This window comes from Argopecten irradians, chromosome 14 (genome assembly GCF_041381155.1).
Source record: "Argopecten irradians isolate NY chromosome 14, Ai_NY, whole genome shotgun sequence".
Classification (NCBI taxonomy): domain Eukaryota; kingdom Metazoa; phylum Mollusca; class Bivalvia; order Pectinida; family Pectinidae; genus Argopecten; species Argopecten irradians.
This window is the reverse complement of record NC_091147.1, coordinates 1,229,570-1,250,915: the sequence shown is the minus strand read 5'-3', so window position 1 is coordinate 1,250,915 and position 21,346 is coordinate 1,229,570. Positions and strand designations below refer to the sequence as shown.

The window sequence follows — 21,346 nt, the reverse complement described above, 5'->3', positions numbered from 1 at the left end:
TAAAACAATCTATATTTAGTAACAGTGACCTTTGCGGTTGACCTTTTGATCCCAAATTCATTCCCAAGCTGTATTTTTTCATATGCTACTTTTGTGTGAAGTTTGATCAAAATCCGTTAATGATTTCTCAAGTTATCGTCTGGAAGCCAATATGTTGTAAAACAATCTATATTTAATAACAGTGACCTTTGTGGTTGACCTTTTGATCCCAAATTCATTCCCAAGCTGTATTTTTTTCATATGTTACTTTTGTGTGAAGTTTGATCAAACTCCGTTAATGATTTCTCAAGTTATCGTCTGGAATGCAATATGCTGTAAAACAATTTATATTTAGTAACAGTGACCTTTGTAGTTGACCTTTTGATCCCAAATTCAATACTGTATACTCAAGTTATCGTAATAGGAGAGGAGAAAATGTAGCGGCCAGACCGGGATTCGAACCCGGGACCCTCCGAATACTAGCCGAGTGCTCTAACGACTGAGCTACCTGGACATCGAAGATCGACACTCCTCCCTCCATTCTCGAGGTCTTCGCCCTCGGAGACATACGAGACCCTTAAAATCACCACCACCGTGGTTTATTTAGTTGGGCGCCAATTCTGTAACAGGAGAGGAGAAAATGTAGCGGCCAGACCGGGATTCGAACCCGGAACCCTCCGAACACTAGCCGAGTGCTCTACCGACTAAGCTACCTGGTCACCGATGATCGACACAGTCCAATCCCGCTAAACTCCTCCCTCCTTTCTCGAAGTATTCGCCCTCAAAGACATACGAAACCCTTCCAAACACCATCATCGTGTGTTAATTATTTTTGCGCCAATGTTGAAACAGGAGAGGAGAAAATGTAGCGGCCAGACCGGGATTCGAACCCGGGACCGTCCGAACACTAGCCGAGTGCTCTACCGACTGAGCTACCTGGTCACCGATGATCGACCCAGTCCAATCCCGCTACAGTAATGTTTTGTGAAACAAATTATTTTTAGTAACAGTGACCTTTGTAGTTGAAATTTTGACCCCAAATTCAATCCCAAGCTGTACTTTATCATATGCTACCATTGTGTGAAGTTTGATCAAAACCGTTGTTTTTTCTCAAGTTATCGTCTGGAAACGAAATTTTGTGAAACAATCTATTTTAGTAACAGTGACCTTTGTAGTTGACCTTTTGAACCAAAATTCAATCCCAAGCTGTATTTTCCCATATGCTACCATTGTGTGAAGTTTGATCAAAATCCATTAATTTGATTAAAGTTATAATCTGGAAACCAAATCCGGACAGACAGACAGACAGACAGACAGACAGACAAATGGGATCAAACACTATAGTCCCCTCCGGTTTCACCGGCAGGGGTCTAACAATATGAGCAATCATAATTATAACTTTCAATGTAAAGTTAAAAACAAAAATATCATATCAAGTAAAACAAAACTTTATTCGCATTCATTGGCAACAAACTAATATTGGATATTAGAGAAATATATATCACAGACTGAATAAATAAAAACAAGAAACAAAAATAACTGCAAAAGGGCAAAAATCACTAAGCAAATAAGAAAATTTATGAACTTAAGGATGCGTAAGGGAGTGGGTAAAATCATAAAACAATGGTCTCCACAAACAGGCATAACACTAAACAATCGTCAGGAAATCTAACAGAATCTCAAGTGATAAAGCAAAAAGGTAGAATCGAATATACCGATGCGGATAGGTTAAACAGTAATGTAGGGATTCAAATTGACCTGACTTGCATGAAAGTAAAATGTAACTAATACCAGAATCTAATACTATAATAACGACTTATTTTTGTTTACAATATTCCGTGTCCTCGTTATTCTACAATATATTCACGAATACATAAATTGGCAATCAAGGGTTCTTATTGATAACCGTGCATTTGTACATATTCACGTAATATTTGAACTCACCTCCGCGCTCTTTCGCAAAATTGTTCTTTCGCAAAATCAGGCGAAATTTCATATCGCGCGAAAATAATGATCGATAATTATATAACCATTTAACAATTCAATACGAATTATAATGTACTTCGATAACTATTGAACAATTCAATACTAATTATAATGTACTTCGATAGCCATTTGCATAGAAAAATAACATTATTTGCATAGTACAAACATCTCACATTACATTTGGCCAAGATAGTAACATGAATCCATGTAAATGCTAGTTGTTGTAAGAGAATAAACATTAGTGCATAGGAACTTTACATTTATGTGTATAATTTTGTATACATATGTACATTGCTACAAATATCAACAACAAAAGACACGGTATGACCAAACATTTAACATAATGCTGGAGATGTTTATATACACGGAAAGAGAAAAATTACATAATCATGTATATTGTTGTTAATCAGTGTGCTACTGTAGGAGGATCGACCAGCATTAAAACAGTTTACACAGGTGATACCACGTACTAAGATACCAAGGTCATAGTACACATCTAATAACTGTGTTGTTCAGGTAGCAACAATAAGGATACAGTAGGCACTGTGACCCTACCAGTAGTCGTGAAGAAACAGTAGTCAGGATCTGGGAAAAAAATAATTGTTTGCATCTCATGAAACACATTATTTCCACATAAACAAAACAACACTATCATGAAGTATTCGTCAGCAGCTCTAGACATTCGGAACTCTGGCCGCACAGTAGAATATGCACACCATCACAATCAACAGGTGACTCAGTCAAAACTGCTGTATCAAAGAAAATATTTACTATGTTATTATAAAACAACTGGATTTCATCCATCCACTGCCGATTCCTACTGTTGGTACTATCTATATTTTGAAACGGAATAATATATCATCAAATAAGCAAAACATCTAACATTGAAGTCTAAGAAGAAAAGGTTTCCAATGTAACCTCCGTAATACATGTAGTTTAACCTCCTGTGTGGAAATAGCACTCTAGATATTGCATTATCAATAACTGCCTAAAAATAAAACTAAATCTAACTACGTGTACGCGAGTAAAACTACAGATAAATTGTATACCATGTACATTGTACATATGCCCACACACATCACACGAAGATTGCAGCACAAAACCAAACCTATATCTGCAGTATCATTAGCACTTCCACCTATATTATGTACCTGCTCATCAGAGGAAATGTTTGTTTAGTTCAATGGTTGAGATAGTCAGCAGTCTACGTAATGTAACATTCAGTAACACAGCTGCAGCATGGTCTTATTTTGGTATAAAGGATATGCCACGTTTTAATACATATTTAGTATATCTCAAAACACCAAGCCATCATTGTCAACTATAAAATGCTCATAAATGTTATTAAATTTTCTTTGAAATAATCCAATGCCTATATAAACACCAGAAATAAAAAAAACTATTGGGATTTTGAAATGTTCATTACGTAGAAGGTACATGTATTATTTGATCTTTTACTGTGTTACTTTGCCAATAATAACTATTCATTAATTAAGATAAACGTTTAAATGAAGAGCCAGATAATAACCTTATTTAAAGTGTGAACTTCACAATTGTGTACAGAGACTTAACAAAACAAACCAAAAGTACAATAAAACCTGCTTTAACAAGCACTTCGACATAAAAACAAGATGGCATGTATTAGAGTTAACGTTACTCCCCTTTGTTGAACTCCTGTACTTCAATTCCTGGTATTGATGGAGTAAGAACAGCAGTAACTCCGATAGATCAGAGCTGCTGGAGTCCATTTACTATATTATTTTATGTCATTATACCAGGTAACATGTAGTACATTTTACTGTCAACAAAAACATTACCAAGACAAAACATTTGTCACAGAAAGGTAAAAATCAGATTTTTCTGGCTGAACAAAGAATAAAAAAAATGAAATTATCTTTTCTCTATCTTGATGATTCATTCTACATTTTAATCATTTTTTCTTTTCTTTTAGTTTTACATATAAATTTTGATCTTGATACAGTATTGCAATATTAAGCACTTACAATTTAAGATACACTTAATCTTCCATCCTTTGGGGTACAAATAATATCCCATCCCTGGGGGTACACCTGATACCCCTCCCTTGGGGTACACCTAACCCACCTCCCTTAGGGTACACCTAATCCCCCTCCCTAGGGGTCGCATAATCCCCCTCCCTGGGGGTACACCTAATCCTCCATCCCTGAGGGTACACCTAATCCCCCTCCCTTGGGGTACACCTAATCCATCTCCCTTGGAGTACACATAATCTCCCTCCCTAGGGGTAACCTAATCCTCATCCCTGGGGGTACACCTAATCCGCATCCCTGGGGGTACACAAAATCCCCCTCCCTAGGGGAACACCTAATCCCCCTCCCTTGGGGTACACCTAACCTATCGTCCTTTCGGTACACCTAATCCCCCTCCCTAGGGGTACACCTAATCCCATCCCTAGGGGTATACCTAATCCTCATCCCTGGGGGTACACCTAATCCCCCTCCCTTGGGGTACACCTAACCCATCTCCGTTTGGGTACACCTAATCCCCCTCACCTCCCTTGGGGTATACCTAATCCTCATTCCGAGGGGTACACTTAACCCACCTCCCTTGGGGTACACCTAATCCTCATCCCTAGGGGTATACCTAATCCTCATTCCTGGGGGTACACCTAATTCCCATCCCTGGAGGTACACCTAATTCCCATCCCTGGGGGTACACCTAATTCCCATCCCTGGGTATCTTAATTGGTTAAACAAAATTGTATTATCATGATAGTTATATGTTGGTTATATCATGGTATGTATAAAAAGAAAATAATTGACATCTTAAAACAATACAATAAACAATTAAAAGGTCACATCAAATTTGCTGTCCTTATTCATTTAAATATATATATATATGGTGCAAGTATAAATATAATCAACACCAACATCAAACAAAGGTTAGTTGTTATCACAATTCATCTGATATGTATATATAGAAACTGATATTCATCTCAAACCAATACAACATGTATCAATATGCAGGAAAAATCAATCAGAAATTTCAAACGCTACATTTCACAATTTTAGAAAATGCCAATTGTATATGAATCCTTTATAAAAAATGTAATAAATTCTTATCACTTAATTATCATTACAAAAAAATATAATCTAGATATAATACTTCAGTGTTAAATCAATCAATAAATAAGCATACAATTTTTTTACTGCACTATCAAAATTGTTGCCACACATGAAAAATATTACATTCAAAACTATAACTTAGATGTGTATAAAAGTGTGGCGACTATTAAAATGGTTTCCAGATATCTTGGCCCTTATCATTCCACAGTCTCTGGTTTTGACGGTTTCTCGTCACTTTCTGTATCCTTTGGTTTCTTTGTTGGAAGTTCCTGTAGCCGTTTGGATTTAGTTTTGTCACCAGTATGTAAACCTGAAATTGAAATTTATAAAAAAGACAATATAAAATACATTTGTAGCTATTAGTTAAGCAACTTGATTGATAGAATAAAAAATTTTTTAACCTTTGGTTTCTATAATTATGTTTGATCATAGGTTTTAAACAAAGGAAGATAATTTACTATTTTAATTCAGATTTTCTTATTAAAATGTTCTATAGGTCTCTTTTCCATATTTATATCATCTATCATAATTAAAATCAGAGCTACACAATTTAAAAAAATAAAAGATTTTAGAATGGTTTATTTCCCCTCATAAGATTTTATCGATTCTGTTGGTTTGTTATATCTCTTGACTTTATTGAAATGTAAACCACAGATATTCATTTACTAATTGTAAACTATAACTACACGTATTGAAACTAACCTTCTTTTTTGTAGAAGTCGACATATGACTTGGTGTGAAGGATTGAGCCGACATGCCTTGTATAGTTGTGTAGGTAGCCAGAATCTAGAGACCTGTACACATGGTCCTGGTAGGAGCTGGGCCTAAAGTGGTGAATCGTCTGAAGATCTTCCATGTTGTATTTGTTCTGGAATATCAAAATTGTCTATTAATACTTCATCCTTATAAACACAAATTTGTTACATTAGAAACATTTTAAAATTCTAATTATTTTGGTTGTCTTGATCAAACAATTCACTATATACACCATTTCACCAGTACATCAAAATGAAATACTCAATACTAATTAGTACATCTAAGTGAAATACTCAATATCAATTAAGTTCAGTTTTCCCACAGTCGTAAAAATTAAGTTAGCAAGCTTTGACTTGAATTATACATCTAACAAAAAATATTATTACACTTTATATTTGATATTTAGTTTGGTCAAGTGTCATCAACAATTTGAATAATATTTTAAATTCATGACATGAAACTGTTCAGCTTATCTTTCAACTGTAAATACTATAATTAGCACCCTTCCCTCTATAAGCAACTCTCCCCTCTTTTCAAGTTATATAAATGCTCCCACCCCATCCCATGGATTTAATGATGTTTTACAACTGTGTGGTGCTTATACCATTAGCTTTGTATCCCATATTACACTTCCGAAACTTTCACATGTGAATCACAACATTATAATGAATCACAACTTACATTTTCATTACCTAATAATTTGTTGTAATTTTTTAGCACCCAGTGGGTAATTTACGGCAAATAAATAGAATTTTTTTAAACAAAATTTATCAGACAAAATATACTTACATAGACTTCATTAGCATATTTGGTAATCCTATCAGCTTCCCTGTACAGTGTGACCCTACGGGTCGTGTTCTCTAGTTTGGGGTATATGATATTGCCTGAATCCTCAGAGTAGTTTGTGTCTCCAGACTCGGTCCTATCTCCCTGAGGCGCCTCACGCTTCTTGTGCCTGTCTCTCTCTGTCTGATGATCATATTCAACGGGAGTTTCCCTGTCAAACAACAATGAAGTAATTCTATTTCTTTATAAATATGTGTGTCTTTTAAAGTCAGTGCGGTGTATTGTTGAGTAAAGTTGAGTTGATGTAGAGTCAAACACAGCATTGTATTTTCATCATGTTTAATAAATAATGCGGTGGAGGCCCAGCACTCATGGTCGAGCACTGAGGGAAGTGACTCCTATAAAATGGCATTTATATAAGCCAACATGTTTGTGTTGAGTAATATCTATAAATCAATGTTTATCACAGAGTGACATTCTAAGTTACATCAAAATGCTGACCATTAGCAGACTTGATAAATCACAGTCATGTGAAGCTTGTCTGGATGATCATTACGCCCTCATCAAGCAGCTTTGGACAGATTGACTTACAACAATCCATCAGAGTAATACATTTTTAAATTCATTTTTCTAATATATATATAAGTGCAGTATGACTGGCTATTTCCCCAGGTAAGATATTTTCGCAATTTTACAGGACATTTGTGTGTTCATGAAAAGTTCTTCCGAGAAATATTGTGAAACAGCTTAATTGTATGTATCCTTAAGCTAAATCACAAATTTAAAAAAAAAAAATCACTCGAATTTACTTATCTAATTTTTAATCAAAATTACAAAATTTAGAAACAGTGATTTATGTAACAGCTAGAAGCCATGTAAAATGTTTATATAAAAAATTGCAGCAATATACTTTCACAATTTGTAATGTATAATTGTATCTTTTTATAGAACACTTGGCACAAAATAAATGGACTTACTGTTTCCCTTTCTTCGTTCTATTTTTATATCTAGGACTTTGTTTGTCAAACACATCATAGTTGATCACTTTGTACATCAGGTCGTACTTGTACTATAAACAAACACACATGTAGTTATTGAAATACACATACCAGGTACATACAAGAATAATACTAAATAAATAATAGCGCTTCACTTACTTCTGGTCTAATAAGTTTTAAAGTCATCCAACTTTGTTTTTTTGTTTTACATACAATATCAACATGTGAATGAAATCAATGTTAATTACATGTGTATAGATAGTTATCTGTTTATTACTATGGACATCTGTTTCAATATTGCTGTTTAGATTCCACAAAACAAGCTATAAATATATATGACCAATACTGGTAGTCTGATGTTCTTAAAGTGCTGTACATAAAAATTTACAGTACAGTAATAGAAGAGGAGAAAATGTACATGTAGCAGCCTGACCTGGGCTGGAACCCAGGATCTCTGAGTACTAGCTATAGCCAGACCAGGGTTTGAACCAAGGATCTCTGAGTACTAGCCAGACCGAGGCTCGAACCAAGAATCTCTGAGTACTAGCCAGACCGAGGCTCAAACCAAGAATCTCTTAGTACTAGCCAGACCAAGGCTCGAACCCAGGATCTCTGAGTACTAGCCAGACCAGGTCTCGAACCCAGGATCTCTGAGTGCTAGCCATCAAGGGGCTCGAACCCAGAATCTCTGAGTGCTAGCCAGCAAGGGGCTCGAACCCAGGATCTTTGAGTACTAGCCAGACTGGCGCTCGAACCAGGATCTCTGAATGCTTATAGTCAAACCATTGGTTTCAACCCAAAATCTTGGAGTGCTAGTCAGAACGGGGCTCGCACCCAGGATCTCTGAGTGCTAGCCAGACAGGGGCTTGAACCAAGGATCCCTGAGTGCTAGCCAGACAGGGACTCGAACCCAGGATCTCTAAGTGCTATCTAGTCAGACCGTAGCTCAAACCTTGGATCTTTGAGTGCTAACCAGGCTGGGGCTTGAACCAAGGATCTCTGAATGCTAGCCAGACACTATACCGATTCAGCTACCTGGTCAGTGATGATCGATCCAATCCAATTCCACTAGTACTTACTTATGTTACATAATTTTGCATCATTATCTAAATCAATCTACCTTTCAAATCATTTCCAAACAACTTAACATTTTACCTCTCCCCAACGCTTTTACCTGACGAGGGTCATCCTCGATACTGCAGGGGTTACCATAACTGACGTTATATCCACCCCTGGACTATCTCATAGTAAAACTGAAGGCAATTCAGAAGAAAATGTCTGACCAATCACAGGCCTGCAAAGATTTCCTTTGAAGACTACAGAGAGAGCGACGCCCAACTTCAAAGCCACACAATCAACCACAGTGTACCGTTATACGGCTCTTTTGATGTTTATCAAAGGACTAAGTTACCTGTTCTGTCCGTTTGCCTCCAGTTTTGCTATGAAATAGTCCAGGGATGTAGAGATCGTATGTAATCGGAACCCCTGGAGTATCGAGGATGGACGTGGGTGGACAGTAAGTTAACATTTCTAATACTCACCATTTTTCTAGTTGTTCTACATGCTCCAGCTGGATCAAACAAATTTTCTCTCTTTTCCCTATTGATGTAAAGTTCACTGCAATAAAAAATGAAAATTACATTGTCAGACTAAACAAAAAGTTTAACATAAATTTTATCAAGGACATATATGAGAAGGATAAATCACACTAGGTTTTGAGCATGTACTTTTTATTATACCTCATTTTTAGCAACGAAGAAGATATGATACGAGACATATCTTATGAATGAGGACTGGGAAAAAGTGACCATCTAAGTGCAAGTACGGCGCATGAGCTTTTGTGTTTGTGCACTGATTGTGACGTTGGGCAACGACTGATTTACCTTTTGATATCCGTCGGTGTATCGATAAAGCTAGCGGGAGCCAGGCTTACAATCTTACTTTCTGTAGCGTGCTGTCATATCATGAGCTGTCGTATTTTTTTAACGAAAATTTAAGACATTTTTTTCTAATCTTCCATCCTTAAAGCAAGTATTAAACGTTATGAAATTTATTTAACTTTACATTGGTGTTTCGTTTGACTCGATAAGACAAGTATTTGTTGAGAAAAACGGTTTTTATTCCCGGTTCATAGACGTCTCGCGTGGTGTTTGGTAGTGTAAAGAGATAGTGACGAATCCTTCTCACTTATAAATCCTTGATTTTATATATATAAAACATACAATATACTCACATATACACTCTATAGGCATGATATTTCTATGGGGTGGGTGGGGCTAAACGTGCATACTGAAAATCAAGGCTTCTTTTTGAGTTAAAATATACCAAAAATGAAAATATGATATCATGCAACACTTCCGACTATCTTAAAAATCGTTTGATGGTGACAAAAAAGTTTTTGAGAGTTTTGAGATAGTTTCGAAAGTTTGTTTACAGTTTGACATCACTAGATTCTACTTACAGTTTCTTTTTCACCATTTTCTTGACATCTTCGATATCCCGTGGTGTGACAGCAGCCATGTCGGCGACTCTTCATCCACGAAACAACTATTAACTATCGCTTTGTTGCTTCGTTGATGAAAAAAGTCACTACACCTGTGAAGCAATTAAAATTTCACACAAAAGTGTACATAAATGTCATGACAATCAATGTCTTACAGACGCTTGGAATACGAGAAATAGTCTGTGTGGAACAGACGTTTGAAACTTAAATAATGGGGCCACAAAAGGGAGATTCCGGAACGTGTTTTGGAATCATGCACTCCTATATCCCAGCACAAGTAGCCATGGAGTTTTTACTATACCCCGTTTAACATACATGTATGTAGAGACATATATAGCATATCTACATGTATGTAGAGACATATATATAGATAGCATATATATCTACATGTATGTAGGGACATAGAGAGCATATCTACATGTATGTAGAGACATATATATATATAGATAGCATATATATCTACATGTATGTAGAGGACAATAGCAATCTACATGTATGTAGAGACATAGATAGCATATCTACATGTACATGTATGTAGAGACATATATATATAGATAGCATATATATCTACATGTATGTAGAGACATAGATAGCATATATATCTACATGTACATGTATGTCTCTGATATCGATGTATTCAAAAATGCTAGTGAAGAAACTAGAAAAATCCTTAAGTTAAGTTAAGTTTATTTCCCAGTACAGGATTGAGGTCCTCTACACTGGACTCATAATCATACAATAAATACATACAGGATATATTATGTACATGTAGCATTGCAGGTAATAATCTATAAAGTTTCATTGAGTTAAGTTTTTTAGAAATGTTAGATTTCCATGTTGATAATTTTAATCTATTCACGGATTAACACGCGTTTTAACGGGGCGGGAAGTGAACCAAATTTGATCAATTCACTTTTTCGTTACTAAGGTCAAGAATATGTTGCAATTGCTTTAATTAAGTTGTTTTGCTATCATTTTTAAGATAATTATATGTTTTTAGAATATTTCTTTCATGCGATGTTGTTTTTATTTTGGTATTCGTAAGTGTTTCCCGATTCAAAATCCACAATTGCTTGAGGGATTTTGGTGAAGAAGTCTTCTTCTTTAGTTTAAGTCTAATATTGTCTTCGACAAAATTCAAACATATTTAACAACTTGTTAACCGGAAATATATAGACTATTCTAATAAATTTTCCAGAATGGCCAATCTTCAAGTCTTCAAATGTGCACAAAGTTATGTTAGGCATTCAGTTGGGCATATCATATGTATTTATACATAATTTATATTCTGCAGCGTCACGTGTATTCAAATGTTGTGTTTTTTCTGACTGTTCAAAAATGTAAGTCAGATTAATTTTTGCATGCTTGAGCATGCAAGCATGCACGGGCGCTACGCCACTGCATGTTTTTATTGTTATCACAGGTCATAATGATAACTCTGCTCTATAGTGCAAAGTGGCTTTTAATTTTTTACATACAAAATGTGTTGTAATTTTGTAGAGCCGCAAAAATATCATCACCACCAGAGCAATTTAACTGTTTAATTTAATTTGAGTATGGTGCAATAATTTGGGACCCTTATATCAAAAAAGACATTTACAAACTTGAAAGAATACAAAGACTAGCAGCCAGATTCATTTCCAACGACTACAAGTCCAGGGAGGAAGGATGCGTTACAAGAATGCTAGAGGATCTGAAACTACCATCACTTCAGATCAGACGTGAACAACAGAGACTGACCTTCCTATATAAAGTGGTGGAGGGGATGCTACCATCAATACCCCCAGAAGAGTGCTTAACAAAACAACGACCCAAAAGAAACATCAAAGCTAAGTATTACGAAAACCACATCAAAGCTAAGTATTACGAAAACCACATACAGGAATTCCTTCTTTGTGCGTACAGTCATTGACTGGAACCACTTAGAGGAAAAGGTAGTATGTGCCCCAACATTGGAGGCTTTTAAACATGCCCTGTAAGATCCTCTCTCTACCGTTGTGTTAAAACCGGAAACGGGTTCTACAACGTATCATATATAGATAGATATAGAACTGAAGTAAATTTTAAATGATAATAACGCGGGTCGTCTTACATGTATGTTTCCCGCCGTCGTAATTAGCATCAGACGAAAACCTCATATACTTAGTAATAGGTCATCGATAGATCTTTTCTTATGTTATTTCTGTTTTTCAGAAACTTTTGAATTTTTTTGGTTTCGTGAAGGTAATGGGTTTTAATATATTTATCATTAAAATCAGTAAAAAGCTTGAAAAAATTACTAAGTTTTCTGCATTACAATAAAAAAAAACTTTTTATAAAAATGGTTGTTTATATTTAAATATTTTTTGTGTTTGGTCGGGGAGACACTTACATATACAAATATTCTCAAGAATTATCCACTAAGATTATCCACTAAGATTATCCACTATATATAGATGTTCATCGCCCCCTCCTTTCTATTAGTTTTCTCTTCTAGAAATCATCTGATCATCTTGTATATTAATACGTGTGTTGTAGATTTGTTCTGTGAGAGGGCTTGATAAGATTTTCTCTACTAATAAAGAGAAACTTACATGTTTAATAATGAATTTATACACTGGTGTAAGATATCTTATAAAAGAAAGTTAAAGACTAGTAAAACATATTTCTATTGGGGGGTTCACATAAATGGCTTCCTCTACCGTTAAACATGCAGCTTCATACATGCACATTTTGGGCGATCACGGTCCCGTTTCAACAAAACTGACTCAAAAACGTTAAACAACATTATTTGTGATTGCAATTTTCGCTATTGCTATACATGTAGTGACTCTGTTCCACACCATCGTCTATGGATACAAGTGCTGAGAACAGTCAAAGCTTCATATCTGTCGAAATCAATAGAAAATGTGTACACAAGGTTTAATAAATGTTTTTTAGTTTTACATGTATCTAAACACGTGCTTATCAAACACAACTGAAATCATCCGGTAAACACTTCTGAACTCTATCAATTATAGTATATTTTTTTTCATAATAAAGGACTCAGTAAAATTTTTTTAGCTTTATCGCACCATGTTTTATAATACTAATCATTGTTAGTAATTGCGTACCTATTTATGACCAAAATCAATTAAAAACATGCTGACGCATAATAGTACAGTTTGTTTGAAAATCTCAACGGGAGTCAAAATAGGCGATCAAATATAAGGTATATGTCAGGTGAATGATTGCACACAGACTTTCTTTGTTTCAGATATCAACAGTACAACAGGTCGGCATTGTATGGTCCGCCACACAATAGACCCTATACTACACGGGTATATTGGAGGGGTACGATGTGGTTTAGTATATATATGTGTATGTTTGTACATTAAAGTAGTATGAAATGTGTGTCTAACCTTTTATACATAGACTTGGGAATTAATTCATACTATAAGGAATCTGACAACTGTTGGCGCGTACTTATAAATGTCTTCACAAGTTTGTAGTGTACACACTCACGCACAGTTTGAATGGATTAGAAACACGTTTGTTGACATCATACGGTGTACATGGTTTTATGAATATTTAGCAATTGTAATTTTTTCCAGTTTTAATCCTCTATACATTCCCCATCAGATACCTTCTCCAGCACTCCTCATATACTGTGCATCGTCAAGTCGCAACATAGTGGGGTTTTTTCTAACCTAAAGGTAAGTACAATGTTTACATGCAACAGTTTCAGATTTGAGTATACGGTATTTGTAAGTGTGAATTACTTGTATATCGTTATGTACACGCCTTAGCTGTTGAATACCACAATACGATCATTCTGATGATGTCTTGCTATAAAATCTTCAATATCATATGTTTTGTCTGAATCCGAATTATTTAAAACTTATAGTCAAAAAGATGTAGGTTTTGTATGGTTTATTGTTATTACGTCGTCCGTCTTATTTAGGAAAGATTTTAGACTATCCATTTAAAACACGAGGGTGTTTATCTGTATATAAATTATTTCCGTACATAACTTTTCCTGGTTCCCAGATATAGACGCTTTATACATATATAACGTATGTTTCGTGGTGTAGTTTGTGTACAAGTCGTAGATATTACGTATATCATATCATACAAAGAATGAAGGAAGTGGACAGACGGCTTATATACATAGAGACAGTCTTATGTATAATTAAATCAATTTACTTTTTAAAAGATTTGAGTAATTTTAAAGTTAGTTGTATAACTATTACATTATGTTGATGTTATTCCCAATATCCTTAGTTTGTCCCTACCTTATTTATACAAGTCTACACAGTGTTTACGTGAACTACATTGTTCTTGATCAACATTCATCTTAAACATTTTAATTAAAACATTTTGGCTAAAAGTCAACCCTAGCAAATAATATCTTTGACTGATATAATCAATTAGCAAACACGAATTACACAGTCATGTGTTTAGTAGGTGTTGTCGACGGAACGGCAGATAACATTACTGACGTGCCCAATACTGATGTATGAGACCGTATTCCATGGCTAAAATCACATTATCATTTTCAAAAACCATGCTGCTTTACACTCTCAGTGCGGAGACGCTGGAGTTTCTATATAGATACACATTGTTGGCATTTTTATACTTGGATATTTTATTTCCGGTAACGATTTTCTTTGTATATAAAGGCCCATAGTGGAGAATTTACAGATGATTCTGTGAAGCTATAGTGAAGGGGAATTGTATTAAAACGCACACAGGATTTAGACTGAGGAAAACACTCTTTCATGTGTGAATATAAAGACTCGGAAATATGCTACATGTACCATAGAATAACACAATAACCTAAACTCTCCGACGGTTTTACTCGCACCTTCCTGAATTATGTGTTTGATGTAAAAGTTTCCATTGCCTTAGCGAAAATAAACATATGACTTGCAAGCGCCCTTAATGATATCTATAATTACACGAATTACATATTAGGCCACGGTATGTTTTAACGCTAATACTGTACATACTGTTAACGAAATACATATTAGGCCACGGTATGTTTTAACACTAATACTGTACATACTGTTAACGAAATACATATTAGGCCACGGTATGTTTTAACACTAATACTGTACATACTGTTAACGAAATACATATTAGGCCACGGTATGTTTTAACACTAATACTGTACATACTGTTAACTGACAAGCTAGCCATCGTTATACTCTTATTTAAGTGTGTTTTCCCTTAGAATCATCTGGAATTCATATTTGGGCATTAATGTTGAATTGTATGTACCTCTCAGCACATCAAAATAAACATTGGCACTTTTAGAAAGGATGATCTTCGTTATAATTGCAAGTAAAGCAATGACCAAATAATATGTGGATGTAACGTTTTCATCCGAACACTTGAAATCAGTATTTGAGTGGGCGTTACCTATTGTAAGACCTGAATTAAATTTGAAAAATGACCGCCATGTCCTTCTTAGCCATGCTTTATCTAATACGTAACTCGTAAAAAGGAACAACATCAACTTAAGCTTCTCTACAACATTAATTCCTTTAATTATTACTGTATCATTACATAAAATATCAAAGAAACATAATTCAACAAAGCATGATAATTTATTGACTCGTGCCCTATCCGGGCTCGAACTCACGATCAACGGCATCCAATCGCCTAGCCAAACATACCTGCGCCTTCTACCACTGCGCCACATCCACGTCCCCATACGCAGACATTGCTTTTAGGTTTGATATCCGTTAGGTTTGATATCCGTTCAAAAACATCAACTGTATTTCCCTGTATATAGACGCACTTTATATATATACCTTAGGCCTAATACATTTTTTTCTGTTTCTAGAGACCGGGCGATGATGCCAAGGAAGAGAAAATCTAAAAAGGAGAAAATGAGAGCGTTTCTTGCTTTGTCATTGACAAAAAAGGTGTCAAAATTCAAATGTCTTTCATCTATGGAATCAAAATTAAGTGTGTGTTTGCCAAAGATTCAAACAAGTAGAAATCTTCTTAACATAGATCCACGCGATACTATGCAAACTACGCATGGGCAGCTTATGAGAACTTCCGGTTCAATGCCATCTGAAGCAAAAGTACGAAATTGGCGATATAGGTATATGAGCAATATTACTCCTGGAGCAAGTGATTCATCATATGACAAGACTAAAGACAAAACTTTACCAAAAATAAACCATGACTTGCTGAACGAAAAACACGTGGTTTTACCAGCGATCAAGGTGAAACCTCCTACCCCATTGTCATCAACCATTGCAGGTAACCAGAGTCGGAGTCCAGCGACAGGCGGGCTGTTTCCTCACATGTCAAGGCCCCCAATGGGCAGCTCACATCAACACCATAGTCTCAAAGTGTCGTGATGGTGTGGTGCTATGTATCAAATCACTGTGTTCAACCTTTCTACATCACTTCACGTGGCTCATAGTAAAGCTTTGTTATTATATCACAAACATTTTTTTGTTTTGACTTTTTAGACGTACGTCAATACGACGCTTGTAATAGCTAAATACTGTATATCAATATGTAATATTTCAGAACAGCAACATAGCGAACTGAATTTCAAATGATGGAACGTTTTCCGTAATATGGCCTCTAGTATATAGACATACGTGTAGAAATATACTGACAGTGCATGTGATCTGTTAGGGTTATAAAACAGAAGTTTCAGGAGAAAACGCACCATTGATAGGCTGCAAAAAATCTGTCTCCATTTCGCGACGAGACGACAGAGAATGTCGTAATAGAATGACGTACATCACCTCCCCTGGGCTACCTTTGCCAAAGGTAATAGTTACACTACATTGTACCAGAAACCTGTCGAATTCTAAACTCTGAATTGATCAGTGATTCAGTGCACAGTTTCACAAACATTCCTTAACTTAGATTTCCCCATAGAAAAGTCCTAAAATGTTTCAAAGGTGACTGAACAAAATCTGAAGTAAAGGAGCCTTCCTTAAAATCTATAATGCTTTCCTAAGGAGAATTTTAAGTTAATGGATCCCTTAAAGTTAAGAAATGTTTGTGAAACAGGGCCCAGGACTACAGACAAAACATAAATGTAATACCTATTTGTATTGATATACACATAATGATTTTATAACTAGCTATGGAAGAGAACCCGCCCCGCAATTCATTTGGGGTAATGATATAGCAATGTCGTTAAATCCAGGACAAAATCATAACAAATAAATGCCAAAGGTTTTACTCAGTCCCATTTCGTTGTTTGAATGTAATTCTGGCTCCGTAAAATGGTTACCATAAATGTATTGCATTTAATTCTGGCTCCGTAAAATGGTTACCATAGAAGCTTACGAGACAAAGACTTACAGTAAATCAAAGGAAAAAACACGATCTTATGGTAAACTACACGATATATAAACATACCCACTGTGTCTACATAACAGATAACTGATGTAAATAAATGTATTTCGTTCTAATATTTTATATGAATATTATACAATGGCAGTATTCGAACTTTTATGAATTCCTCTTCCTTCAATTACGATGATATAGCTACACTTATTATCTCTTGTAAGATCAAACTTCCCGAAATAAATTTCTAAAGACTTTTTTTACACATTCTCGCGTTTCCCTCGCCAACGCCTCACTATTTCTTCCCTAAGCATGTACATTGATGTACAGAAACTGAATCGATCACGAAACGACAATTAACATTATAAATTACCTCTAACTACAGGACGAGGTTAGATGAGGAACATTTAACATGTATATATATCACATCGATATAGAATATGACAAAAGAACATGCATTATAATATGTTATATGAACAAAATGGGCATGCATTATAATATGTAATATGACAAATGGGCATGCATGTAATATGTAATATGACAAATGGGCATGTATATAATATGTAATGTGACAAATGGGCATGTATATAATATGTAATGTACAAATGGCATGTATATAATATGTAATGACAAATGGGCATGTATATAATATGTAATGCACAAATGGGCATGCATATAATATGTAATGACAAATGGGCATGACAATTAATGACAAATGGCATGCATATAATATGTAATGTACAAATGGGCATGTATAATATGTAATGTACAATGCATCATATAATATGTAATGTACAAATGGGCATCATATGATATGTAATGTGACAAAATAACATGCATTATAATATGTAATGAGACAAATGAACAATATTATAATAAATAGACAAATGACAATTTATAATATGTAATATGAAATGATGCATATAATATGAAATGTACAATGGCATGCATATAATATGTAATACAAATGCATGTATAATATGACAAATGGAACATATATAATATGTAAATACAAATGAGCATGCATATAATATGTAATGCAAATGAACATATATATGTAATTGACAAATGATGAAATGACAATGGCATACATGAATATGAATAAGTAGACAAATGACATGCATATAATATGTTATATGACAAATGACATAATATAATATGAATATGACAAAAATATGAATATGACAAATGAACATGCATAATATGAATATGACAAATATCATATGACAAATAGACATGCATTATATATATGTAATATGGCAAAAGAACATGCATTATAATATGTAATATGACAAAAGGGCATGCATTATAATATGTTATATGACAAAGAGGCATGGTATTATGAAATTTAATATGACAAATGGGCATGCATTGTTATATTTAATATGACAAAATAACATGCATTATGATATGTAATATAACAAATGGGCATTAATTTTGATATGTAATATGACAAATAAACATACATTAAATTATACCTCTCAGCTGCAATGTGAAGTCCTCCCAATGCACGAGCTTATAAAGGTACCTCACTAAAACTTTTGACACATGATTCAAGTTGACATGAAAACACAATTAAATCATTAATTTTGAGAATGCCCCATACCACTAATAACTTTTCTGAGTTGTACAAAAACAAAAGTCCAAATATCTTCCAGTAAAAGAGTTAATTACACTTAAACTCTATCTAAACCGTGAAAGCTAAACAATTGTGTCAATGCCTCGATTTATATACTGATTATGAATAAAAGCTAATTGATTACAAGCGTTTTCTGACTGAACCCTGTTATGTAATGTGCATCTATGAATGTAAGTATAAGCGATTGTGTGTCGAATTGAATATGCCCTCCTATGTAAGGAAAATTCATTGTAACCTTTCCTTTTTGTAAGAAATAAAAGTTCTTCTGAACCCCCCAAAAATATTTAAGATGGAGGATCATAATTGCACGTTTAACTTAGTTCCTTTGTACTTCCAAATATGTGTTTTCTCGATCGCTAAATATCGACAAGACACAACCAATGTTGAGCACAAAGGTATAAATTGCCTATGTTAATTCTATGATATTGATATTATTTCTTATTGGAGAACTTTTACGTGATTTTGTTTTCTTCTTTTCCGTGTTTAATTTTTACAAATGGACATTTCTATTTATCTTCATGACAGGAAGAACGTTGTCGATTTCAAACCTGGACTAAATAACGGGAAGTATTACCCATTTTATACACAATGTCTTATGTAATACAACGACACTACTATGATGACATCAGGGTCATGTTTCCTCGTTGATCTTATTATCTATCTGTTATCTGGGAAAAGACAAACATCTTCCTGTTGTATAAACATATAACAGTTATCAGAGTGAATAGCCGGACATAGGAATGCTAAAATGGTAAAAAGAGTGTTAGGATACCTAGTATAATTTCTTATGAAATTGAAACATTCAATTCTCCATCAAAATCGCTTTACATGCGAAGATATTAATTGATATTATAGGAACCTAAATCGTCTTCCCGGCTGACTATGTCAGTATTGACATCTCCATTCTTTACACGGGGCTTTTCAATAAAGTGGACAACAAAAGCAGAACTTCACCGTCATTTTTGATATGTAAGAACTTTTGAAAGGCCAAGGAATGCATTTAGACTGGTTTTCCTTACCCGACGATTCACTTTAACCAAATTCTTCTGGACAAAAACTAACCAGGCGGTATAAACTCACCAGTCTCACATCTGGTTGTATTTATAGAAAGTGAAGTGTTAATTATAGTGTGGATTCAATAATAGTTGTGCAGTCCCCGGTAGATAGCCGGGCATCATACTTGATTGATGTACCTAGGAAACACATCTCCCTCTTATCAAAAATAGTTTTTGTTTCATAAGCTGTGTCCGGCTGTATTCATTCCTGATATGTATTGTGTGGTACCCCGGCACAAAGTAATACTTCAAAATCAAATTAGGAGATATAACAACACAATTTGTACTGATTGCTGATAACATATTCTAGAAAATGTTACTATTCCAATCACCATGTATATATTAATCCTTCTTTACTTAGATACTTAAAACGTACAGTTATTACAACTGTGTGGCCTTAATGTTAAGATTGTTAACAATGTATAGTACCCTTTTAAACGGACAGTAATAAGCCCCGAATTTTTATGACATTTTTCTCGCTTCAATGTATTACTGTATCTTAGCTCGATCGAATTATGACGATAAACAAACGTAACCAAGTGTAAGCCAAGCAAGTAATTAATAATAATAAAATATGTTATTTTGACTGTTATTGCATTCTCGAATACAATTTCAATTGTTTTGTTTATTGGAAGTTGACAAATTCATCACGGTGTAATTTACAGCTTTTTACCGATACACTAAGCATATCAGTAAAGAATATTTTTAGTATTGGAAATTCGCGTGACTATGCACGTGCGTAGCAAATATTTACTGCGTTCTAGCAAATGCTGCATTCTCCGTTTCGGCTTGTTCAGTCGATGAAACCAAAAGTAGTAACTTTCACTTTCTAAGTTTTAAGTTCATATATGTCTTCATAATTTCACGATATATGTATGGTTAGATGTATTTCTATGGCGCTATAATAAAATATTAGTAAGGGTGCGTGTTTATGTGTCAAGATAAACGTGTACCACTTGAGTCTGGACACCAATAATATTAATATTGTAGGTCGTCATCTGTTATCATAAAGGTTCATCAACTTATCAAGATTTACACTAGAGTCGTACTGTTTTTAGGAGATAAAGATTTCCATGATAGGACTACTTTAAAATAAATAGTAACACGGAAACATTCTGCTGTCCGTTTGTTTCATTGTGAAGTGTTAAGTTTCGTTTGTTTGTTTATTAACTCAGTTACCCTGTGTGGCCCCTCAGCAAATATATACACCACCAGACGAAATGTAAAGCTGCTGGAAATTTCCAAGTGGC

The 21,346-nt window shown here is 34.7% G+C and overlaps 1 protein-coding gene across 2 annotated transcripts; it reads right to left on the bottom strand.

Annotated features, from left to right (window-relative positions):
- Positions 1-1,411: 1,411 nt before the first annotated feature.
- Positions 1,412-10,265, bottom strand: LOC138306982 (uncharacterized). 2 transcript variants are annotated; one of them, XR_011205937.1, is made up of 7 exons: positions 10,071-10,265; positions 9,151-9,226; positions 7,589-7,680; positions 6,615-6,822; positions 5,772-5,937; positions 4,497-5,379; positions 1,412-4,441 (listed from the first exon to the last, which is right to left on the bottom strand). XR_011205937.1 is itself a non-coding variant. In XM_069247589.1 (6 exons), exons 1-6 carry the CDS (start codon positions 10,127-10,129, stop codon positions 5,267-5,269), a joined length of 714 nt encoding a protein of 237 aa, XP_069103690.1. In that variant the 5' UTR covers positions 10,130-10,265; the 3' UTR covers positions 1,412-5,266. The 2 variants fall into 2 exon arrangements, 1 of the variants encoding a protein (XP_069103690.1); XM_069247589.1 differs by having other exon boundaries at positions 1,412-5,379.
- Between the last annotated feature and the right edge of the window lie 11,081 nt (positions 10,266-21,346).